Raw genomic sequence first — 26,225 nt, 5'->3', positions numbered from 1 at the left:
AAAGGAAAAGGTAAAACTGTCTTTAATCACTGATGACACCACTATCTATTTAAAAAAAAAAGGGGGGGGGCACCTGGGTGGTTCAGTCGGTTGAGCATCTGACTTCAGTTCAGGTCATGATCTCACAGTTCATGAGTTCAAGCCCCACATCAGGCTCTATGCGGAAAGCTCAGAACTTGGAGCCTGCTTCAGGTTCTGTGTCTCCCTCTCTCTCTGTCCCTCCCCTGCTCATGCTCTGTCTCTGTCCCTCCCCCACATGTGCTCATTCTCTCTCTTTCAAAAATAAACATTTGAAAATAAATAAATAGGGGTGCCTGGGTGGCTCAGTGGGTTAAGCATCCAACTTTGGCTCGGGTCGTGATCTGACAGTTCATGAGTTCAAGCCCCATCAGGCTCTATGCTAACAGCTCGGAACCTGGAGCCTGCTTCGGATTCTGTGTCTCCCTCTCTCTCTCCTTGCTTGTGCTGCCTCTCTCTCTCCCTCTCTATCTCTCTCTCTCTCTCTCTCTCTCTCTCCCTCTCTATCTCTCTCTCTCTCTCAAAAATAAAGATATAAAAATTAAAACATAATAATAATAAAAATATAAAGAAACAAATAAATATCTCACAAAATCTACAAAAAAGTTCTAAAACTAACAAGCAAGTTTAGCAAAGTGGAAGGACAGGAGATCAATGAATGTACAAACTGTATTTCTACATACTAGCAATGAACATTCGGAATCTAAAATTCAAAGAACATTACCATTTACAGCATCATCAAAAATATTAAATCCTCAGGGATAAACCTTACAAATTCTGTGAAAGGCTTATAAAGGAAAAACTATAAATCATTTCAGAAAGAAAGTGAGGAAGACCTAAACAGATAGAGATATACCATGTTCATGGATAATGTAGTTAAGCTGTAGTTCTTCCATAAAATCCACAGATTCAACACAATCTGAATAAAAAATCTGGTTTTTTTTCATTTACAGATGGATTCTAAAACTCATATTTAAATTCAAAGCACTTAGAATTGCCAAAACAACTTATAAGATGGCACATAATTAAGTGTACAATTCAATCACATTTTCTATTATATTTTGAAACTGCATCTTCTTCCAAAGTATATTCTCAGGATCCCACATCACACTAGCAAGTACGAGGTGTTGAACGAACACTCTGAATCCTAGTTTTCGACAAATGTTGCCCTGAGGTCTATGGAAGAGCGATTCATCAGCACACAGACCACAACTCCTTTCTCCCTGACCTACGGCAGACATAACTAATCACTCACAGCTCCTGTCCCCAGTTGGTCTTACAAGTTTGTCGGCAGACAACTCCACCAGCCACTGCCAAGGGACGGAAACTGGCAGAGGGGCGTTTCCAGTGTGAACAGATGCTGGGGAGGGTCTCTCCTTCCCTGCAGTTCAACCTGTCCTGAGTGCTGGCAGCTTACAGCTTTCCAGGGGACCGTCTCTAGTCCCATTCTCACCCGTGTCTTCCCTGACCACGTCTAGTCCCTCAGCCATCTTGTCACTTCATCAGTCATCTCGTGGTGTTTTTGTTGACCTTGCCAAGCCTAAGGAGGCAACGTGTCATGAACCAAGCAGGACACAGGTTCTGCTGCCTGCTGTACAAGCTCTGTAACCCTGGGCAAGTCACTAGAGACTTGGGGACACAGAGGATACCTTCCCCTTCTGCCTATGAAGAGAGCTCCTGTCAATGACCAACCGCTATACCAGGTGTCAGTTGTGTGCCCCGGCAGCCTAAGGGAATCACCTGGTCAGTTTTTAAAACCACTCTGCTACGGGCACCGGGGTGGCTCAGTCAGACTCCAACTCTTACGTTTCGGCTCAGGTCACGATCTCACGGTTTGTGGGTTCCAGCCCTACATCGGGCTCTGCACTGACAGCGCAGAGCCTGCTTGGGATTCTCTCTCTCCCTCTCTCTCTGCCCCTCCCCTGCTTGCTCTCCCTCTCTGAAAATAAATAAATGAACCTTAGAAAACAAAAAAGGAAACCACTCTGCCTAAACCCCACCCAGACCAGTGAACTCAGATAATCTGGAAATGGGGCCAGAACACAAACTTTTTCAAAACTCATCCCACGGTTCCAATCTGCAGCTGGCCTGAGAGCCACTGCTACATAATGGACTATTCTATAAGGATCCATCCTGCATACACATAGGGCACTGTTAGTATGTGCTTGTTCACATCCTTATTATTACGGGCTTTTTCAGGAGACTCAACTTTTTTTTTTAATGTTTATTTATTTTTGAGAGAGAGAGGGCACGCAGAAGCTGGGGAGAGGCGGCAAATCCAAAGTGGTTTCCGTGCTGACAGCACAGAGCCCAATTTGGGGCTCAAACTCACAACCCGCGAGATCATGACCGGAGCCAAAGTTGGAGGCTTAACCAACTGAGCCCCCCGGGTGCCCCAAGAGATTCAACTTTATGATAGCGGGGCTCCTGCGCTCGAGGTTTGCAAAAGGTGGACGGGACGCCGGAGCCCCTAGGACAAGCTCAGGACATTGGCAGGCTCCTTCTGTGCCGTAACCATGACCACCACTGTCCCACAAACAGGGAAAAGATACAAAACCGAAACCACACGGCCAAAGGAAAGGGTTGTGGGCTCAGACCCTGTCTCCACCCGTCTCGTGCTCAGACAGGAGCAGGCTCTCAGGCATCTAAAAATACAGTCCTCTGTGGCAGTGGCCCAGCTGGCACAGGCTTCTCCCCTCGTGTTTCAGTCATTTGTTTATATGCCTTCTCGCCTATGCTCTATTGCAACGTCCCAAAGGCAGGACACGGGGCTCTCATCCATTTGCTTCTGAGTCTCTCCCCCCCCCACTCCCCGCGAGGAGGCGAGCCTGGCAGAAGGGGGAACCTTTGGACCCTCAATTAACATTTGTTAACGGAATGAATTGGCCCCAGTTCCTGGGCCAGTGGAGGATACTGTGACCTTTTATTCCTTACAAATACCTTTATTGGAACTGGGGAGAAAGAGGCACTGTGTTCCTGCGGTTTCCTGGCCCGCTGGGCCGCCTCTAGAAGACCGGAGGGGGAAACAGCAGAGGTGCTGTTCGGAAGCCGATGCCCGGTCGGTGGCCGCGTCCCCGAGGACCCCGCTCCAGATAGTGTAATAACATCTGCTCACGCTTCATCTGTACATAACATCTCCATTGTGAAATGAGCTAGACGGGATTAGACTGCCTTTGTTTTCACCTGATACTTTGCTTTCATTTCTCCAGGGGAGGTGGGGCCGCGGGGTGCGCGGGGGAGGGGAGGCTTCAGTGCTGCTGCGTTTAGCAAGCTCGGGTTCAGGAATCTAAATTGCATTTAATTGTCGGGAGCAGACAGTTGGAAGGGCAGCGAGCAGGGCTGCCCGGTCCACGAGGACTCCCCGAGGGGTACCCAGTAATTAGTGCCGCTCTTGATTGTGAAGTCTCTTTTCAGACAGAAAAATCTCTGCAAAGCTGAGCAAGGAAAGCCCCACATGAGCGGGGAAGGGTAACCCTCTGCTCTGCTCTACGCAAGTGCAAAACTGCACAGACCTCTCCCTACGGTCAGGGGGCTAATGTTACAGTAGCGAGGCAGGGACCCTCACAAAGGCTGAATCAGCACACCCTGAGCTGTTCTCCTCTTGGAAAAGAGGATCTCGGGGTGAGTTCTGGTACTTGCCATTCTGGCCAGCAGACGCGGGAACCAACTTGACCCTGAAGTTCATGGGCCACAAAACCCTTCTGCAGGGACACAGTGGCCCCTAAAGCCGCCCACCGAGGTTTCCACCCCATGGCAGCCACAGATCACAGGCGTCCAGACAGATGCCCTTTCCGCACAGCACACTACACACAGCCCCCAAGCTTCCCAGCAAGAGTGCCTGGCTGCTAAACTGAAAATCGCAATGGAGGGCAACCCAAAATGACTCAAAGCGGCTGACATTTTGACTTCTGCTTTCTCAGAACCTTAGAAAAGTTTCCGGGAAAAAGAATGCACTAAATGCCTAACCATTAGACTCAAAGAAAGGGGTGCTCAACCTTCTGGGGGCATCTGCTGGGTCCAATGCCAACGCTGCGGAGGACTGTCCCCTGCACCACGGACTGCAATGTGGCCCCGGTGACCTTGCACTCTGGCAACATGCTAGCGCATCCCCGACATCAGCACAGGGCCAGCGGCCCTCTCCCTTTGAAAGAAACCTGCGCTGCTCCTCAGGTCTGCGTCACGACCAGTGTCCTACTTCCACTCGGGAAAAGGAGTCCACGGAAACGGGTTCGAGAGGCAGCTGGATTGGAGAGTTAACCCTGAACCGCCCCCCACTCCACGTGGGCTCACCAGGGCCCCCGCCTCCCACCAGGCAAGGGCTGGCATCCCCGCTAGGGGCCCCCTGCGCGCGCACACAAGGTACTCACGCGCGTGCACACAGAAACATGCGGGAAGGTGCACGCGAGCACACACGGGAGCGCACAGCCACGGGCGCACGGACGCACGTGGGCGCACGGACACGCTTCCACCCGCGCGCGCACCGGTCTCAAAGCGCTCCCCCCGCCCCGCGCCCTCGCTCCCAGCTCCGAGCGCCCCGCTCCCCCTCTCCAAGAAGCCCGAGCCGCAGCTCCCCCTCTGCCCCGCGCTCCTGCGGTCCCGCACCCACTCACCTGGCGCCGGTGCCGGCGCGCCCGGGCCCCGCGCGCGCACCCTCCAGGGGGCCCCGAGGTCAAGGCGCGCAGCCGCATGGCCGCCCGGGCGCCCGCAGAGAGCACAGCCCGGCCCCGCGAGGTCGGCCGCGGCGGGCGCTGTCCCCTCTCCCACGCCCGAGCGGGGCTGGGATGCCTCCAGGGCCCCTACACCTGCAAGTCCCAGGAAAAGTTGGACCCCGGAGCCCCGAAAGGACGCAGCCGGCACCTCCACGTCCACTCTACCGTCAGGAGTCAGACGCCGGGAACAAAAGCCAGGCGAGCGAGCACACGGTCCCCCGGGCGCCCCTCCATCTGACACGAATTAGCCCTCCCTCCCCCGCCCCAGACCGCAGCTCCAGAGCAGGCAAAAGGCTTCTCAGCCAAACGCAGGCAAAGTGGAGAAGAAACGCCTCCCCGGGCAGGGCTGGGGGGCAAACCTTCCGCTGCCATCAGACTTGATTACCCACGCCTTTGGCTGGAGGTCAGCTTGGCTAGGATTTCAGACCTCTCAGAGAATGCCAACCCAGGGGCTTAACATCAAACCTGCCGGCTCTCAGGCTTCCAGAATTTTAAAATCCTGAGTGTCGTTCACTAAACCTGCATCTGTAATGCTCAGTATTGAGGGCAGTCTGCGCAGCTAACCAACAGTGCGTTTGGGGTAGAAAGAAGGAAAATTCCAACACAGAAAGGTTCTCTTTCCAGTGCACCTCTTCAAGCGAGGAAAGCAGGCAGCCCTCCCTGCTAGAGATGGCTGAGGACCACGTGGGGGTCCCAGCAAGCTCGCAGCTAATGATTGGGGTCCTTCCACAGCTGGGGGGCTGGGATCCCTGCTCTCTTCCCCGCCTCACCATCCTCGGGACCATCCAGCTGCTGGACAGTCACATCCCGCTTTCTAGAGTCCTGCTTTCCTCTCTGGCTCTGCGGCTTTAGAAAGAAATTTAAAACCCCAAGCGTGGGAGGTGAAGATGACCCGGAGGGTCCGGGCAGAATGTCACAGGAAGAGGAAGCCGGACACCTGGAAAGTGGAAGGGTCACTTAGCCTGAAGGGCAGCCCAGAGCCAGGCTGGATGCACGGACAGAACAGCTCGCTTCCTAAGCTCGCCAGAACCCCCCCACCTGCCTCCACGGGACTGAGGGGACACGGCTGTCACTGTGGAGCAGTGGATCTCAGCTCACTGGCCTGCCTCTGTGCCCAGCCCAAGAGCCATCCTAACCCCCACCCCCACCCCCCACACACCACAGCTCAGCCCTGCGTGGTTCTAACACTCTGTTTCACATCTCTGATTCCGTGAGCAACTCCAATGCCTTAGCGCCGGGAGCAGTCGGGGTGGGCTAGAGCTAGGCCTTTATGGCTAACACATGTGCGAATTCCAGCCGCGGATTCAAGGCCAGAATTAACCTCTTGGGTTCCGGCACTGAACACCCATCTTCCTGTTTCTGCAGGGAAACAGCAAAGCTCTGACTTCCAGCCACACACACACACAACAACAACAACAACAACAACAACAACAACAGGAACATACAAACAGCATCACGCCATTCGTATGCAGACACCTGTTTATTCTCATGGCTCCCACTCAGCTTAAGCCTCTCTTCATTCATTCATTCATTTCCAAGATTCATTTATCACTATTTTTCTGGGCCGCATTCAGACTTGTGTTTTTTGCAAACGTTTTTCAGTCCTGTTTCTGTTAAAAAAAATTTTTTTTTGAATGTTTATTTAGTTTTGAGAGAGACAGACCGACCACGAGCAGGGGAGGAACAGGGAGAGAGGGAGAGACACAGAATCCGAAGCAGGCTCCAGGCTCTGAGCTGTTAGCACAGAGCCCGATGCGGGGCTCGAACCCACAGGCCACGAGATCATGACCTGAGCTGAAGTTGGACGCGTAACTGACTGAGCCACCCAGGCAACCCTCTCAGTCCTGTGTCTACTATACGTCCTTCTCCCCCACTGAGGGACGCGGGACCTGAGGTGCCATCTGTGCCGAACTTGTTTCTGATTCCCCGCCATCTAATACAAGATGGGGTGCCAACCAGCGTCTAGGGGCTGAGCTGGAAGCACATCATTCTGCTATCTGAAAACACTCTTTCCAGAAACCAGCTGGATCTGCCTCCAGCCTTCCCCATGGACCCAGCAGAGGTGAACCCCAGCCACCAGCAGGTGCCCCCCAACGTGGTCAGGCTCCCTGACCTGGAGGCAGGGCTCCACACTCTGTAGGGGGCAGAGGACCCCTTGCAAATGGCCAGCAAGTGCTCAGGAGCTCCAATGCCCAAGATGCTCTTGTGTTCAAAGGGACACCCCAAAACCCCTCTCATTTGAAAAGTCCATCATTCAAAACATCAGTGCACTTTAGTACTACTCGTGGGTCAGACGTACGTGGTACGTGTCACGGGTGACAAGCAGTAGGTGAGAATCAACAGATGAGACCAGGGGCTTTGGGTCCGAGTCCAGAACATGACAGCCCAAGTGAGTCCCCCCAGCACACGACACTGGGAGCCCCGCCGTGGCTCCCCACTTTGCTGGCTGGCCACTGCTCCAGCCCCCCTTCCCCGGGCCCTCCTGCAGCGTCTCCCAGACCCAGGCTCCTGGGCTCTGTGCCCTGGCGGGTGCTGGGGCCCCCCTCAGGGCTTCCCAGAGTTTTCTGATTCTCCTTTGTTGAGTGGAAAGTACAGCCTTTCCAGGCTCAGCCCAAGACCCATCTCCTGCACGGCCTCCCCAACTGCACACCACCCCTCACACCCAAGCCCACCTCAGCCGTGGGCCTGACTCTGCAGCGTGGCCGTCTGAGCCTCGGCCTGGGCCTGCAGGGTCTAACCTCCGTCTGGGGTTTTCTACACAACACAAGCGGGGGCAATAAATGCTGGGCAGGAATGAAAAAAACCCGTTTCGCTGCATTTCCATGACGTCAAGGCCAGCTACTCCGTCCATCTCAGCTCACCGTCTGGCCCCCTCGGAAGCCAGCTGAAATGTGGGGTCTGGGGGCAGCGGAGTCTGGGGGTGCTGGGGAGCCCAGAAGCCAGGCCAGGCCCTGACCTCCGGCCTGCAGAGGACAGACCTCAGGGGCTCCAGGGTCCACACCGCAAGGGCAAACTGCAGTGCTGGGAGTCAGACCGGAAGCCAAGACCGGACTGGGGACGGGAGCCCAGGACGAGGCCAATGCCGACACAGGATTCGGGGCTCCCTGGGGGAGGGTGGGAGTGGGGTCTGCTCCCCACACACCCCCGCACCCACACACTTACAGAGCCGTCCAGAAACACTGATGGAGCCGCTGTGTGCCTGGCATGTCTGGGAGAATGCCCACCGCTACCCCCGATGGCAGAAACACCCCCACAGGTGCCCGAGGGGCCGTGGGTCCACTCGCGGGAACGTCAGATGTTTCCCAAACAGGAAAGAGCCAGGGACCAGAGCAAGGTCACAGCACACAGCATTTCAGTGAACTGAAGGGACCTGGGTGGCAGTAAGGTCGGGCCAGGGGATGAGCACCAGTGTGGGGGTGGAGAGCCTGGTCCCAGGCCATATTGTCGCAGGGGGGCCTGACCCCAGCATCAGTGGGGAGACAGGAGCTGCATGAATACCGGGTCCCGGGGGCCCCACGGTGCAGCAGTTTGCAGTGAGGGCAGAGGGAGGCAGGTCGGAGGGGAGGGCCAGGAAGCTGCTGGATGTGAGGACCGGGGAGGGGTGTGGGGAGCGAGGACATGGAGGAAGGCGGTATAGGAGGAAGGACCAGGGAGGCATCGAGGGCAAGAAGAGCAGAGCCCATCCCTCGCTAACGGGGACAGGAAGAGTCAGGAAACGCCGTGTTGCAGGCCTGAATCGGATGCTGGTCTGGCCGGTGGTTTCCATGGAGACACAGATACAGACAGAAATGAAAACTGATGTCAGTGTGCACACACACACACATCCACACCCGCACATGCATCACCCCACACCCCAGCTCTGTCCACGGCGAGGAAGCAGCCCCCAACAGCAGTGGCCACACCCGGCACCCAGGACTCGATTTAAAATCCTACTTCCCAGGGCGCCTGGGGGCTCAGTCAGTTAAGCATCTGACTCTGGGTTTCAGCTCAGGTTGTAATCTCACGGTTCGTGAGTTCAAGCTCCACATCGGTTCTGCACTGGCAGCTCAGAACCTGCTTGGGATTCTCTCTCTCTCCCTCTCTCTCTCAAAATAAGTAAACTTTAGAAATGAAATAAACTAAAGTTGAAAAGAATAGAATTAAAATAAAGTAAAATAAAGTAGAAACGAATAAAATAAAGTTGAATAGAATAGAGTGGAGTAGAGTAGAGTAGAATAATCGTATTTCCCGGTAAAAGAAACCAGGGCTCCTCGCAGACATGGCTGATTTCAGGTGTGAGTCAGGGACAGTAAAAACGAACCTACAATACCTTGTTTTTATTCTGCGGCTTTTTTTGCCAGAAAGTAAGGGAACGCTCACAGAATGATGGGGCCGTGTCTCGAGGACACGAGAGCAGCCCCGAAGAGGCTGGCAGGACCAGACACAAACTGAACATCAAAATAAACAGTGATGACAACCGGGAATAAAGTCGGACCCAGGAGTCCTGCTGGTAGAGATGAGGGAGCACCCTGAAGGTCCAATGAGGTGCCCACGTGGTCTCGAGGCACCTCCTCATCTGGAAGGACAAGGGGGGACAGGCTCAGAGATAACTGGGGGGCGGGGCATAAGTGTAAAGTTCAGCTTCCACACGTCATGGGAGCTTGGAGAGGAAACCCATCACCTGCCGTTCAGTCACGGTCCCCCTCTGCAGGTGGGTGCATGGTCTCAGAGTACCTCCCCTCACTGTAACGGGGCAAAGGGTGAGCCAGCCAGAGAAGGCTGGCCACGCCCCTTCGGCACAGGGTCAGAGCGACCGAGACTTTGGTGGGACCCGTCCCCCGTGAGAGCTCGGCTCTAGGGCACAGACCGACCCTGACCCGAACGGGGGTGTAGGGCCCCAGATCTGCGGCCCCCGGGGACTGGATGGATCCTGGATGGGTCCTGCAGGGGGCCCACCAAGCACTCTGGGCAGACAGCTCGTGTCTTCACCCCCCTCCCCAGCACACATGAGACTGTCACAGGCCAGGCATTGGTCCCTGCCAGTCCACAGCTGGCCCATGGCTCGATGACCCTGAGTGCCAGGGAGTCTCCCAGAGCCACCTACGGCACTTTGAAAAGCACTTGGCCTCTGATGATGTTAGAGGCTCCAGGCCCAGGGTTTTCTGAGGCCAGCGAGCGGCTGGCAGCTCTCATCTGCAGCGACCTCTGGGCACAGCCTTCTCCCCTCGTGCGGAGGCAGGGACGCCGGCCATGCTGGGGGCTGGTCTCACACCTGGGCCTCCTCCAGCACAGGCCTGGCTCTCAGGACCTTCCTTCTCCTCCTTTCCCTGCTCCCCCTGCTCTGTGCTGCCCACGGGAGGGTGGCATGACCCAGTGGGCCCTGAGGGGTGCTACCCACAGTCCACTTCTTCCTGACTCGGCATCACTGAGGAAGCCCCACATGCCCCTCTCACTGCTAGTGACACAGCTTGTGCCCAGACAGTACCAGGAGGGGGAGAAGACAGGCCGCTGGACAGAAGGAGAAACTGAGTCCCAGGGTATCCAGAGATGCATGGGGACCCAGGAGAGACAGAGAGCTGGCTTGCAGTGTCCCCCAAGGAGCACAGATGCGTGACCCCCCGGGACACGGGGGACAGGATCAGACTGAAGTGCTGTGTGTTTAGAGCCTGACCCTGGAAGATGCTTAAAGCAGCAGGTGTGACCTACTCAGGAGGGCGCTGAACCGTCAGGGGTTCCTTCTCCAGGCTCTGTCCTTCACACCTGCCTTTCTGGAGAAAGTCACAGCAGGTGCTCAGGAACCCCATGGGGAGTCCCCTGGCCTGGCGGAGGCCATACAGCCCGGTAACCAAAGTGTCTTCCAAGTGACTCCCTGCCAGAGCTCACAGCCCACTCCCCACGTCTGGTGGCTTCTTCCAGAAGCAAGGTGGTGACCTCTGACACCCTCAGCACAAAGGTTTCTGCTGATGTGGAGAGTGTGAGCACCTATTCTCACGTCCCCCGTGTGTGTCCTACCCACCCTCAAAAAGCACGGAAAAGGCACTTTTGCTACAATGGCGACCTCCGAGGTGCAGGCATATGCCCTCCCCCCCCCATCCTGCTCCAAACCAGCAGCTGCTTCAGGAAAGAACTAGAAGTTTGGGACGAAGGGAGGTGGATCCAGGGCCGCTGCCCCCCCACGCAGGCTCCAGCCGCCCAGACTACTTCTTCCTGTCGCCACGTGGCGACCGGGATGAGGACAGGATGGGAGGACAGAGGAGGGGCCAGGCGAGGCAGGGAGGTGTCCTTGCTGCTGTACCTGCCCAAGATGGGGACACGAGGGCGGGGAGGCTGCACAGACCCCCGAGCACCACGGACGCCTGGCCCTGAGGTGTGCGGGCTCCTGCCCAGCGGACGTCACGGCCTCAAATGCAAACCGAAAAGGCAGAAGCAAACCCCACTGGGCGCCTCTTCCCTGCGTCCACCCCAACGGGCACAGAGCACATCCTTCATCAGGTGACAGCGGACCCCCGCCCGGGAGTCCATCTGCAGGAGGGGCCGGACGGGAAAGGAAACAGACACCAAGTGTTCTTGCCTCTGCACAGAGATGGCCCAGGGGAAGGGGAGCTGGGGGCCCTTGGGGAGCCTCTCTGCCACCCACACCCACAGCCTGCCTGAGGCCGAGTGCCCTGGCCTCTGGTCGGCACTCACGGTCCCCATGGAGCAGACCCAGGGCGGACAAGCCCGCAGCCACCCCATCCTGTCCCAGTTACCCTGGAGGCCGGGCGGGGGGCCAGCGAGCAGCCTCTGTTGAGCACGGGGAGACAAGGCTGGGGGGGTTGGGGACTTGGCCTCCGCTCCCCGATGCTCTCCGCATCGACACTGCCTCCAAGTACAAGGAAACCCCCGGAATCAGCTAGTTTCTGAGCAAATCCGCCAGGCCCATGAATGCAGGATGGGACCCTTCAGTTCCTCCCCCAAACCCAGGCTCTCGGTACGCCCCCCCCCCTCCACAGTGCTCCCCACTGCCAGCAAGCTGACGGATCTCAGAGCTAGTTCTATGTCCCACCAAGGAAAATCGAGGTCCCTGTCCAGGCCTGGTGGCGGGTCTCAATACGCCAGCTGTGGCTGGACGTTCTCCGTCCCCCAGCAGGCCGGTTCTGGGGGACGCGATCTCCCGTTTCTCGGAGGTAAATGGAGTCTCCGGGAAGTGAACCTGCCCCACTGCCTGGGTAGCCCCAAACCCGTGCGTTTCCCCAGGCGGGTGTAAGAACAGGGGACCCAGGCCCGCTGCCCATCCGCAGGAGCGCACGGCCCAGCAGCCCTCGAGCTCTCCAGGCCCCCCGTACGCCTCCCCCGGCCGCCCCTCCCCGGCTCGGGGGCCTGGATCCCACTGTGAGGATGAGGATTCGCGGTACGGGACAGGCGGACAGCGCCCCCCTCCCCCCGCCACGCTTGGGTCACCAAGCTGCGTCTGGAACACCCTCGGATTACCCTCGGCCCACCCATAGGCGTCTGATCTGCAGCCGGTGACACCTGGCACCCCAGCACACGCCCTGCTGTCCCCCGTGGCCTGGAGCATCACGCCCCAGGAGGATGGACCCACACAGGCCACACAGACGCAGACGAGACCGCGCTAGGCTGCGCCCTGACCCTCTCTGCTGCTGGCTGTGTGTCCACAGGTCTGCTAGCAACCACTCTGGGCCAGTTTCTTCACCTGCCGACAGGGACGGCAGCATCACTACCAACCTCCACCAGTCCAAGGGGCTGACTCCACATGCCTTCCTCCCCCTCACTCAGAGAGTCAGGCCCTTAACAAACAACAGAAAGATAAAGTCGAGGCGTCTGAGGAAGTGTCACTGTTGACCCATTTCTGAAGTTTTTAAAAAGGCCAAAGCGGTTTGTGTTGACTGCTGTCACTGTGAGTCCGTATTCTTATTCCTGGGCAGGTGATGATGCAGGGCTGGGGGTCGGGGGAGATGGGGACTTTGGGACCGCTCCCCTGGTACCTGGTGCCCCTCAAACCCAGGGAGGCCAGGAATCTTCTCTCTCTCCCTCACAGAGAAGCTGTGAGCCCACCTGGCCCCCTGCCCAAAGGGAGCTGATAACCAAATCCTGAGGTTTGAATTTCCGAAGAAGGCAGCCTGTTCTTACCACAGATGGGGACTCGCCCAGTTCTCATGGCCCATAGCCTCGCTAAGGCTAAATGGTCACTGATCAGTCTCCCACCTGAGCCACCGTCCAGGGATGGCCTCTGTCATTCACGCGGGACCCAGGCCTCACTGTTCTGAGCTGGACTGAGCCTCCCTGGGGACAGCTTTTCATTCATCTGGCTCCTGCTGGCTCCAGGGCCCTCGAGCATCAGCCCATGGGGGCTGGGCGGTGCGTCTGCCGGGGACTGCTGTCTGTCCCCCCACTTCCAGAAAGGTCAGTCATGTTGCATTTATAATTTTAAAATCTTCGAGTTAATAAATAAAGCTTTTACATTCTATACTTTTGACAAGTTTAAAAGCTTTGATTTTCAAATGAATGCTCTGTATTAGAGTCATAACGCTTATACGATAAATAAATTTATTTTCACCCTGGAGTTACCAGATCTTAAAACCAACCAACACTCTCATTTTTACAGCTAAGATACATGAAAAAAATTCTTAAGTTTTGGTTCAAGTGCTTTCTCACTCAACTTACGCATCTAGAAGGCATTCAATCTACAAATCTTAATAATCACAATTAGATGAATTTCAGGCTTGGTTCTTAACGATCTAGGAGCAGCCATTTACAAAAGTGCCCCAAATGCCATCATTTCATTCAAGGCCACCAAGCATGAGCCTGTTACGCCCTGGAAACCAAAGTCCAACGTCACAATGACATCATCTGGCAGATGAACTTGAAATCGATTCCAGCTACAATGGCTTACATTAACAAAGCTTACCATGGTGACCATCTTGCAATATATACAAATACCGAACCACTATGTTGCACACCAGACGCTAATACAACGTTATACATCAATTAAACCTCAATTCTAGAAAAGTAACGATAAAGGTCAGAAGAGTTTTTAATCAGTTCATTTTGGGAGAACAGAAAATCTACCGGCCAACGTACATCTAGTGGGAAAGAAGGGTAGAAATGACCGTGAATTGCCTTACTGACTTCCTTCCGTGGCTAAAAGACCCAGACGAAGGAAGGTTTAACAAAACCATTAAAGAGGAAAAGAGCCCACATGCATTCTGGGCTTGGGCTTACAAAAGTACAAATTCAGAAGTTAGAGAGTATGTTACAGCACAGGATCCATCCTGCTCCCCACCCTCCCTTAGGATGGGCTATTCCACGTCAGCACCAGTCAGCACCGGGCTTCTCCTGTGGCATCACTGTGCCCATCGCACAGAAGCAGCACGGCATGTGGCTGGTGTCCCGGAGCGTCCCCCCCACCACCCCGCGGGGGCAGACACATAACCGGCCGCACAGGTAACTGACTGTGGGTCAATAAAGACAGACCAGGTTTGAAGGTGGCGGTCACTGGAGGCCACACCCTGCGGTCACACCCATGTTGTATCTGCTGCCCTTTGATTTCTGATTAGCTGACGGACAGTGATTCACAACGACCATTCACCCACCCATCATCCGCTCCCCAGTTTACTATGTGGGAGGGACCAAGGGAAGACAGCGCCCTAGGAGGGGTGGTCCCGGAGGCGCCGGGGGCTGGGCTCAAGGTTAGACTTGACCCCTGCGAAAACAGGGAGGCTTGTAGCCAAGGGAGGGAGCAGCAGGGGTGGAGACAGGCACTGGTGGGGACCTGCGGAAATGCCTGTGGGAAGGACTGAGGCAGCTCCAAGGGGTCAGAAGGACTCTGGCTGCGCTGAGGACTAAGGGCCATTCAGGGCAGGAATCTTCAGAGCTCATGGGCTCTGGGGCTAAGATGGGCCCCCATGCTTTCACAGGAGGACTCCCCTAAGTGTGGGCTCAGAGGCTGTCCTCCAGCTCTCGGGGTCTCCCCCGCATGGGCACAGGGGCACGGGGACACCTGTCCTTCTACCAGGTGGCCAGGTCCAGACTGTGTACTTGCTATGCACCAGGTCAGAAAGGGGAAGGTCAGGGGCACAAGCCAAGGTCACCGCCCACAAGGAGGGCTCAGTGTGGACTCCAGGAAACCTCTCCATGGGGATGCTGCATTCATTCATTCACTCATTCACTCATTCACTCCTCTGACCACCCACCACCCTCTGTGGTCGGCACCTGTGGGTGTATAACTGCTCTGTTCTTTTTTTTTTACACTTTTTTTTGAGAGACAGAGAGAGAGAGAGAGAGAGAGAGAGAGAGAGAGAGAATGAGTGGGGGAGGGGCAGAGAGAGAGGGAGACACAGAATCTGAAGCAGGCTCCAGGGTCTGAGCTGTCAGCACAGAGCCCAATGAGGGGCTCGAACCCACAAACCGTGAGATCATGACCTGAGCTGAAGTCAGACACTCAACTGACTGAGCCACCCAGGTGCCCCCCCTTTTTTTTTTAACTTTTTTTTAATGTTTTGTTTATTTTTGAGAGAGAGACAGGCAGAGCATGACCGAGGGAGAGACAGAGAGAAAGGGAGACAGAATCCCAAGCAGGCTCCAGGCTCCAAGCTCACAGCATAGAGCCTAATGCAAGGCTCGAACTCACGAACCGATCTGCAAGATCACGACCTGAGCCACAGTCGGGCGCGTAACCAACTGAGCCCCCCAAGCGCCCCTAGCCGCTCTGTTCTACGCACACAGGAGCTCAGCTGCTGCCCCAAGTGCAGGCCACCCAGCTCGTGGACACCCTCAGCAGCTATGCCCCGAAATGAACACAAAGCAGGCTGCCTCCTGCCTGGAGTCCAGCCCCCCGCCCCCGAGGGACCCAGCTCTCGTTCCCCCAAGGTCCTCACCAGCTTCTTCCTCCCTGCACTACCGTCCCCCAGCAGACGCACATCCCAGCTTTAAAGACAGCCCTCCTTGGCCGCACCTCCCTTCCCTGCTGCTGGCTACAGTGCCCACTACCCACCGTCCCGTTCACTCCAGGACCCACAACAACAGCCCACCAAAGCTCCTACCTGTCCCCAACCAGCCACCGCGGTCACACCCACAACTGACTCTGCTCCTGTCAGAGGTACCTGACGGCTCCTTCCTCCCTGGTTTCCATGACCCCGTGTCCTAGACCCTCCCCTCGCACCAGACAGGCCCTAGTTCCCCTTGGGGGCCCTCTGCCCCTGGTCACCACTAAGTGTCCTGGACCCTCCCCTGCACACGCCCCACTGCTGTCCCCTCCAGCCCTTCCTCCTGAATACTGAGCTCTGGGTACCACCCACTCCTCACCCCCACTGGGCTGTCCCAAAGGCAGCATTAACCTCAGCCCTCCCAGTCAGAGTTCTGGATTTTCTCCCCAAACATGGCCCTGGTGTCCAGGACCACCACCCTGTTCCAGGCACCAGCAAGCTGACTGTCTCCTCATCCGCAGGCCAGCTAGATGCATCGTCGTAACCAGGGATCAGGACATGACAACCCTCTGGCACTCCCCAGCTTTTGCAAGGACCCCTTTAACAAAAAAAACCCGGTGTCCTGGGCCCATAGACCCCCTGAGCCAGCCCCTGCCCACCCGGACCTGCTTGCCTCCCAGCTCTTCTCTAACCTGCTGGGCTAGCTGCTGCCTCAGGACATTTGCACACGTGCTTCGCCCAACCCCCCCCCCCCACATACAACTACAACTTCCCGTTGTCAGTCAAAGCACAACCCCTCAGGCCTTGCCTGACCCCCTGTGGAAACAGTCCACCACCTCTGCCCACGCTGGCTCCGCCTTCCACCACGTTTTCCTTCAGGTCCCTATTACTATCTAACATCAATGTGCACAGGATGGACAGTCAGCCCACACACCCCTCACTCTGAGGGCCCGGCCTAGAGGCTGCGTCTGGCTCCTCCTGGCAGGGAGCCCACCCTGTGCTTTGGTCTCCGTTCTGCCTTCCGTTTGGGGGCATGTGACCACCAAAAGTCCACACAGGTCTCCCCAGCAGAGCCTGCTCAAGACTTGGTTTGTAACCCAGACAGAAATGGAACCACTTGGAAGGTTCTGAGCAAAGGAATGCCATGATGTGACTTGAAATGTTTAAAAAGGTTCCTCAGGCTGCCCTGTGACCAAGAGACAGGGGATGGAGGGGTGGCAGGGTGCGACCCAATGCCCCTGGCCGGGGACAAGGTGGCTCACGGATGGCACCAGGCGGGGGCAGGTGTCCGGGGAGAGGCAGAGGCAGGTGGGGGGTGGACAGCCATGGACAGGATGGTCCCGTCCCACTGCGGTGTTCACACGGCACTCGTGAGATCACGAGGCCTGGGGATGGGCAGAAGGGATGGATGAGGGATGGGGAGATATGGGGCGGGGCTCCGCACAGCTGCGGTCAGCGTCCAGAACTTCAGCCAGGGGCCGGCGGTGACTTGGGGTCACGCCTGGAAAGTGATTTGACCCTATGTGATCTGTCCGGAGAGCCACAAAATCTGTCCGTGCTCCTGGCCCGACCACCGCACCCCTGCGGGCCCAACTGAGGGCTCTTGAGACAGAAGCACCAGGCGCCAAGGGGTGACCACACCATTGACAGCGGGAGGCACCCGAAGTCCACCCACCAGGAGGATACGGTGTCCCCAGCACCTAGTCCAGGGGACACATCCCACAGACAAGGAAGAAGGAGCCTGTGAGCAAATCCATAGTTGGAATCATTATGTAAACATTAATCCTCTCCTCGCAGAAGAGACACAATAACGAAGATTGATCTCTGCTTGTTACTGGGAGGAAACACAGAATGGTATGTGGGCAGCTGGGCGGATTCCACAATGATCTGTGCCAAGGAAACAGCAATTTCTGGGGGCGCCGGGGCTCCCTCCTCTCCCCGCCCCCCTTCCCCCGCCTCTCCAAGGTATCGTGGCCGCGGCCTGTGTCATAGGACGGGGAACGTTTCCACAGACCTTGCAATGGGGCAGCCAGCGTGTGTCTGCAGGCACCCCACCCCCAGCACATTTTTCCGACACACCCAACGCATTGCTTTTTTTTAGTACTGTTCCCCCGAGGCTATTTAGGCTGTAAGAGAGATTCTAACAAAATAGCAGGGATTTGACAAATAAAAGAACTACTTAAAGATGCGTTCCCGTTCATCTTGCCAAGCCCGGAAGCCAGTCTACAGCGCAGCTCGTGAGGGAGCGTGAGAAACAGCCTGCCTGGGAAAATAGAAAAAAATCCCTGCTCTCCCGGCCTCCGTTCCAGAAGTCCACAACAGGCGTACACACACACACACACACACACACACACACACAAGCATGCACCCACACATCTATGTAATGGTACACGCGTGTGTGCACGCACCACCATGCATGCCCACGTGTACACATATACACAGCACTGCGTGTACGCGTGTGCACATACACGCATAACACGTGTGTGCCTGTATGTGCAGTTATACACCGCGTGGGTGTGCGTGCACGTGCAGCCATACACAGCGTGTATACCCCACGGACTACTGGGCACTGGGCAGCTCTGTAGGAGATTCTGGAGAAGCTTTTATTATTTATTTATTTATTTATTTGGGGGAGGGGAAAGGGCAGAGAGAGGGAGAGGATCCCAAGCAGGCTCCGTGCTGTCAGCGCAGAGCCCGACATGGGGCTCGATCCTCTGAACAGTGAGATCACGACCTGAGCCAAAATCAAGAGTCAGACACTCAACCAACCGAGCCCCCCAGGCGCCCCTGGAGAAGCTTTTCAATCAGGATGTGATCTTTTAAAAATTCCTTTCATTTAATGAAACTGAAGTCGGAGACCCTGAGGCCTCCTTCTTGGTCTTGGATGCCTGTCCTGGACACCAAGGGCCATAACCCCCAGATGGGGTCTCCCCTGGCCGTCTGCAGCCCCTCTGCCCCCCAACGACACCATGTCCCACTCACAGCCCGTCCCAGAGCATCCTGGGTCATCACGGGATGCTCTGCACAGCCCACAAGGGTGTGATTACTGTTTGGTGCTTGACCTTCTTTGTGTGACCCCCATCGTTGGGCCCTGCCGTGAAACAGCTGCTCTTGTCAACAGGTGTATCTCCAGGTCCCCTTCTCCAGAGGAGCAGCTGTCAACAGGTGTACCTCTAGGTCCCCTTCCCCAGCAGAGCAAAGCCACAGCCTCCCTCGCAGACAAGACCAGAGGGGGACAGGACGAGATGTCTGAGGCGATTCAGCGCAGACCCCAGGCTGGACCATCTGCCATGTCCCCAGACCCAAAGGGCAAGGCTCCCCCCACAAGCGCTCCTGTGCGGGCTCAGCCCCTGCGGCAGGCATGGCCCCCGTGGGTTCCGGTGCGGAGGGCGCGGTCCTCACTTGAGGGGGGCAGGCTGCGGCTCAGAGGGCTGTCCCCATGCAGAGCGCTCCAGGAAGGCCACCCGAGAGCAGAAGGGCGAGTGGGCAGGGGACAGAGCACCGTGATGGACCCCGATCCAGAGACTGACCCCAGGAGAACACCCTCATTAGAAAGGTCTGGAGCCAACCACGGGCTCGATGCGTCTGGGAAAGTTTCCAGCACCTTACTCAAGAGATGGGTAGACTTTCCTCTCCCCGGGCTTCTTCCCGACAGGAACAAGGAACACGGAACGCCCACGCGGCCCCTGAGGGGCCGTCCACAAACAGGAGCCACCGTCACCTTGACCCCAACACCGTCACCTTCACCATGACTCACTCCCGCTTACTCTGAGCTTGCAAAGCGACCTTTTCTGAGCTCCCAAGGCAATCTTTTCACCCAAACACGGGCCACTTTAACCCAGATCTTCTGCCTGGCCAAAGCCTTCCATGCTTTAATCCTGCAACAACAGGAAATGGATGTCCACGATGGACCATGACCAGACTGCCACGTCATTGTTTTCTTCCCAGTTCATTTTCTCAAGGACGGACGGCTCTGCCCAGCATCAGCGGGCACGTCAAGGGCATCTGGAAACATGAGGGACCCTTGTTTGTTTTCATTGTCATCACTGGGGCGGCCGCGAGCTTTGGGAAGGAGGAGGTAGGAGGGATGCTGTAACATCCTGGGGCAAACCCTCCCTCCAACAAAGAATCATTCCACCCGGGACGCCGCGAGGCGGGCATGAAAGGGTGGCATCCGTGTTCCGAAGCCGGCATCATGGAATTTTCCGGAGAGAGCCTACAAACTGAAAGGTGCCCTATTTTCAGAAGGCCCGGGTAGGAGGCGGGCAGTGAGCAGGCCAGGCCCTCAGGACATCCTCTCCCCTCGGTCCATCTGTCTGTCTGTGGCCCACTCCCACGGCACGGAGGAGGCCCCAGCAAGTCATTGGGCTGCACAGGGGCGACGCTTCCTGCAGGCAGATAGGAGAAGTGCTTCCAGCCAGAGCGCGGGCACCCCGACATCACAAGGAAAGGGAATGTGCTGGAAGCAAGCCGCTGCAGGCCCAGGCACCCGGATCAAAGAGGCTGGGCCAGCTCCCCACAGGCCCCGCCAGGAATGCGCCGGCTCCCTGTCTCTGTTTTTCTTTGCTTTTCGTAGCCAGCGGCCAAAAGCAAAGCTCCCCGTCCTTTCAGGCCCACTGGATGCTCGCAAAGGATCCACACCCTCCCCCCGGGCGCTCCCAGACTCCCCCAGAAATGTCCCTCAGCCCAGAGAGCACCCCTCCCCTGCAGTGAGGGCGGAGGGGTGGGGGAACAGGCCCAGGGTTTCATCCTACAGAGGCGGGGTTCATTCATGCCACTCCAGCATCACCCACTTGCAGATTTCAACTGGCTCTTGTTTCCTGGCTGGAAAAACTGGGGCGCATGGGGGGCTCAGTCAGTTGAGCGGCTGACTTCGGCTCAGGTCATGATCTCACGGCTCATGAGTTCGAGCCCCATGTGGGGCTCTGTGCTGATAACAGCTCAGCTAGGAACCTGGAGCCTGCTTCAGATTCTGTGTCTCCCTCTCTCTCTCTACCCCTCCCCTGCTCTTGCTCTGTTTTTCTCTCTCAAAAATAAATAAACATTTAAAAAATTTAAAAAAAGAAAAAAGAAAAGAAAAGACAAATTGGGACAGAATCACCCCAATACCACACAGCACAGGGAAAGGGCAGAGACATTGGGGCTCTCCCGGCCCCAACGTCTCTGTCCCTTGCACACACCCAGCAGGAAAACCCAGCCTAGCACCTTCCTCACAGGGTTGCAGGTTATGCCCGAGACAGGGGGTCAGGAGGGGGCTTTCAGGAGCCCGTCCACGGGCCGGGGCGTGGGAAAACGACTGGAAACCTGCCACAGCCCAAATTGCCACCTGGGAGCTTGAAGGACCCCAAGAGGCAAACGCCCAACTTCCATTCACAGGAGTTGCTCCCTTGACCTTTCAAGTCCCACGTCGAGTGCCTCCTTCCATTAATATGAAACACTGGGGACACATGCTCGGATTTTAGTAACGGGGGCGGACATCCCCCAGGGAGGCAGAAGCAACATTATGATGTGAACCATCTGGTGAGCTTCAAGGACCTTCCGGCACAGGCGGTGACTCAGACCCCAGGGCCACGCACCAAGAATGGAGACCCAGGGGCTGGGGCGGGGAGCTGACCTTCCCGTCATGATAACCACCATGACCCAGCAAGACCTGTCAGTTTCCAGCTCTCCTTGCCTGAGGCCTCTGGCAACACAGGGCAGGGCGTGACACCTGACCTGTCCTAGCATCAGGTCACCAGGGCCTGGAGGCGGCTCCCCCACAGGCCATCTCTCCATCTCTGTCCCCGTCCACCCTCCGCCCTCCGCCCAGCACCCTCCGCCAGTGCGGACAGAGCTGCTGGGGGTGGACACAGAAGGACCAGCCGCCAGGAGGGCACAGGAAAAGATGCGGACTAGGCGACCAGCAGAGAGAGGAAATGCGGGCAGGATGGGGGGGAGGCGTGAGGAGGGCAAACTGGGGAGAGGTGAGGTCCAGCATGCTGGTTTTAGGGCTACATTCCTGCTTTGGAGAGTGATCGAAAATGTCATCATAAATACTGTTTGCACTTTGGTTTTTTTAGTGTGGTTTTTTTTTGAGAGAGAGAGAGAGCAGGGGAGGGGCAGAGAGAGAAGGAGAGAATCCCAAGCAGGTTCCACGCCGTCAGCGCAGAGCCCGAATCGGGGCTCAAACTTATGAACCGTGAGATCATGACCTGAGCCGAAACCAAGAGTCGGACGCTGAGTCCCCCTGGTGCCCCCAAATACTGTTCCTAAAGGCAGCCCTCACGCAAACAAAGACCACGCTCACTGTCGGGGGTGCAGAGCCCCAGCTCAGAAAGCCCCTTCCCAAAGCTTAGGGGACGACACTCCACGCCGTGGCTCATACTGGCAAACACAGCTGGTGCGGTGACAGCCACCGTGGTGCAGAGTCAGGGAAACTGAGGCTCGGGTGGATGAGGAGACAAGAACTTCAGGTACTAGAAGGAGGCAGGCCTGGCAGCTGACCCTGACCTCTGTCCTCACATGTGCCCTGGCTGCCTGATGAAGCCACAAATCTCCAAAGGCAGCCGTCCACACACACACAGCCTCGCAGGCCCAGCAGGAACCCAAGTCCGGAGGCTCGGTTCTGCTGACTGGCGTCTGAGGACTGTGCCTCGAGTCCCCTGCCCAAGCTCCACAGGCTCCTGTCCTGACTCCCAGCCTCCTGACATCACAGCCCTTCCAGAAGCCCCTAGGGGAACCCCTTGAATGCTGCCTCCCCTGCCCCCCATGGCAGGCCTCCCTCTGCTCCTGCCACACGTGGCCCCTCAGGCCGACCCCTAACCTCTGACCTTCGTGTCCGCTCGTGGGGACTGTGGGCTCACCTCCACGTGACTTCACCAAACCTCACACCACTGCCACAAGGACACTGGGGGTCAGCGCCCGGGCCCGGGTCACAGAGCGTGGCCACCATGGAGCTGGACGCTCGGCCTGTGTCTCCTGAAGGAGAGCTGTGGCCTCGGGGATGCTCAGAAAGTATGTCCCCACGGGAACATCCTGCTAAGCCGTGTCGGGGACCAGCAGAGAACAGTCACCTCTCTCCCTTTGACCAGCCCCCCGAATAAACAAAGGAATGTGGCCAATGTGGCAACGGCACTGTCCGGTCAGTGTGAAAACTTCCGTGGAAGCAGCAGGACTGGGGGGACAGGGGACAAGGACTGCCCAGAACAGCAGGGACCCCCAACTCCCAGAATCCCGAGGACACCCTCCTCCCCACCTTCCCGGCAGCAAAGCCACAGGAAGGCACTGAGAAAGTTCCATCATGTCCAAGCTGAGACCTGCAGCCGGTGTTCAACATGCCCAGGATGCAGGCCCCGAAGTGTCACCGCGGTCACCAAGAGCAGCTCCTGACGCGCCTCCCACCTGCCCCTCCCATGGGACCTGAGCCCATGCACAGGATAGAGCCTGTTCATCAGAGGCTGGGCACGTCTCCTCCAGCACCGGTGACCTCCTCTGCCCCGCGTCAGCACATCAGGACACCCCTGGACCCGCCTGCCCGCCTGACACGCCACGAGAGCCACAGAAGTGTCTCCCACTTTACAGTGATGACATTTCAGAAAGAAGCAGGTGATGTCGACTGTAATGATGTATTTTCTGTAACCCAATACATCCGAAGGTCACCTGCGTGTAACTGAAACGAAAACCATCAGGGAGACAGTCAGCCCTTTTCTAAACGGTCTTCAGAATCATGTGCATTATATATCCTGCCCGCCCATCTCCATTTGGACACATTTCCAAGTTACAGTGAAATGCAGTCTTAGCAAAGGCAGCGTTTTTTTTTTTTAAGTTTATTTATTTTGAGAGAAAGAAAGAGAGAGTATGAGGGGGTGAAGGGCAGAGAGAGGGAGACACAGAACCCAAAGCGGGCTCCAGGCTCTGAGCTGTCAGCACAGAGCCTGATGCAGGGCTCGAACCCACGAACCGCGAGATCATGACCTGAGCCGAGATAGGAGTCAGACGTCTAAACCACTAAGCCACCCAGGTGCCCCCCAAACAGCTTTTAAATTGAATTATAATCCACAGAATATCAGTATCATCCTCCCTCGTCACCCACCACACTTGGCGCGTGGCCAGGAGAACATGCGCTCCGCCGAACAGACTCAGCCCATGTCAGGTTCAGAGGAAGACGGCTCAGCCACACGAGGGTCTCTGCGAGGACTCACCAAGCCAGCCGTGTTCGAGCCCGTTGTGTCAAATTGTGGCAGCACGGCCCCCAAGGCACCCTGGGGAAGCCATCGCAGGCATGCACCGCTCGGAGGGCAGAGCAGGGAATGCACATGGCCACCTCTGTGGCCCTTGGAAGGCTGAGTCCGTTCTCCTGTGGTCCCGGGACACCCTGTGCAGTTCCATGTTTGCATCCAGGACACCTGGATCCCTAGGAACGTTCCTCCCACAGACCCGCATTTCTGGCCAATGCCCTTGGCCGCCACCAAGGGCGTTCAAGCCCGTGTGTTCCCCCAGCGTGTTGGGTGGACAGTGTGGGGGGGCCCCTCCAGAGGCGTTTCCCTCAGGACTCAGCCTCAGAAACGCCTCCGCTCCCTGCATCAACTTGGGTTCACGTTATCTGCTTTTAGCGTGATCCATTGTGTTTTATTTCACGGACATGGCAAAACTACTGACAGCAATGGTTTCCCTTCCCGCGCTGCTGCCAGGAAGCTCACGGCCAAATCCCTGCGATCATGGGGACTTCGTGACGAACCTGCCAGATGCTGACTTTCCGCAGGCTCCACGGTCTTGTCAGATCGTTTCTCTGGGTCGTGCATTTTTTTTTTTTTTTTAATATTTCATCCCTCTGTATCTGTTTCCGTGTGCTTTTCAAATCATTTTGGGAACTTGGCAGGGTATTGAATTATGAAAATGAATTAAGATTCTGTGGGTTAGGAGAGCCTTCTGGGGCCCAGAGGCCACCATGGGAGACCTTGAACTCACCTCCCCCATGGACACGCTAATTCTATAGCTGTGCACAGAGCCATTCCCCCTGAAGAAGAACCAAGGGCACAGGGACCACACTAAGAACACCAGGGAGACATGGGCGCCGGGGGACCGGCTCCCCACACAGCAACCGGCAGGAGGGAGGGAGCTTACTGCAGATCCCGCGCACACTCCCCACCCTGGGACGCGAGGAGACAACCAGGCTATCAGTGAAGGAGATCCACATACGAACCCTGGAGCATCTGCCAAACAGGCCAGGAATCGCTGGAACTCTCTCCAAGGTTGGAGGCCCCGTCCAGGATCACTTCTTATCTTCCCCTTTCCCCTTAGTGCAGATGTGAGCAGGGTCCAGGCACTCTGCCAGCCCTTCTGGGAGCCCCCCTCAAGCCCGTGCCCCCAGCCCACGGCAGCTCCTGCCATCCCACCACGGTAGCCCTGGCAGGGCTTGCCTCGGGACATACCCAGCCCGCATCTGCTCTAGGCCACCCAGTCCACCAAGGTGAACCCAGTGAAGCTCACACCGGGAGCCTCTGACCCACATGCCCTCCAACTCCAGCCGTCCCACCACGACAGCCTAGGCACCTTGAACCCCAGTATCCCCAGGACCATACCCGCAGCAACGCCAGCACACCTGCCAAGACAGCCCCAGTGAAGGGCACCCAGGACCTCCCCACCCCAGGCAGTACTCACTCCAGACCAAATTGGAAACACAATGGTCCAAAATCTATGGGATGAACCAAAAGCAGTTCCAAGAGTAGAGTTCATAGCAATACAAGCCAAATTTGAAAAATCCCAGGGCACATGGGCGGCTCAGTCAGTTAAGTGTCCCAACTCTTGATTTCATCTCAGGTCATGATCTCACGGCTCTTGATTTCAGCTCAGGTCATGATCTCACGGCTCATGGGATCGAGCCCGGTGTTGGGCTCTGTGCTGACAGCACAGACCCTGCTTGGGATTCTCCTTCCCTCTCTCTCTGCCCCTCCCCCATTCTCACTGCCTCTCTCAAAACAATTAAAAAAAAAAGAAAAGAAACGTGAAAAATCCTCAATAAGCAATCTAACTTTACACAAAGAAGAGCAAGCAGACTCCTAAGTTAGTAGAAGGAAAGAAATGATAAAGATGAGAGTGGATATAAATGAAACTGAGACTAAAACAAAATTTTAAATACCAATGAAACTACAAGCTGCTTCTCCAAAAATATAAATGAAATCAATAAACCTCTAGCCTGACTCATCAAGAAAAAAAGAGCAGGTCCAAATATATAAAAGCAGAGGAGACATTACAACCAGCATCACAAAATGCAGAGGATAGTAAGAGAGACTGCTACAAACAACTATACACCAACAAACTGGACAAATTCCTAGAAACATACGACCTTCCCAGACTGAATCACAAAGCAACAGAAAATCTGAACAGACTTATTACAAGGAATGAAAGTGAATCCATAATTTAAAAACTCCCAAAGCACAAAAGTTTAGGATGAGAAGGCTTTGCAGGTGAGTTCTAGCAAACATTTAAAGAGTTAGCACCCATCCTTCTCAAATCGTTCCAAAAAATACAAGAGAAAGGAATGCTTCCAAACTGATTCTATGAAGCCAGAATTATCCGGATACCAAAGCCAAAGATACACACACACACACACACA

General features: G+C 56.2%; 1 protein-coding gene across 6 annotated transcripts in view; it reads right to left on the bottom strand.

The window, feature by feature from the left end:
* TNS3 (tensin 3) overlaps positions 1–26,225 on the bottom strand; it is a 218,945-nt gene that overhangs the window by 176,746 nt on the left and 15,974 nt on the right. The window contains exon 1 of one of the 6 annotated variants that reach the window (XM_058725602.1): positions 4,629–4,893. The exons of the other annotated variants lie outside the window; for them this stretch is intronic. Coding sequence (XP_058581585.1) covers positions 4,629–4,706 — 78 coding nt within the window. The 5' untranslated portion in view covers positions 4,707–4,893. Of the gene's footprint in view, positions 1–4,628; positions 4,894–26,225 lie in introns of those variants that run through there. 6 annotated transcript variants of the gene reach the window in all.

The sequence above is a fragment of the Neofelis nebulosa genome, chromosome 4 (genome assembly GCF_028018385.1).
Source record: "Neofelis nebulosa isolate mNeoNeb1 chromosome 4, mNeoNeb1.pri, whole genome shotgun sequence".
Lineage (NCBI taxonomy): Eukaryota > Metazoa > Chordata > Mammalia > Carnivora > Felidae > Neofelis > Neofelis nebulosa.
This window is presented reverse-complemented; position numbering and strand designations above follow the sequence as displayed.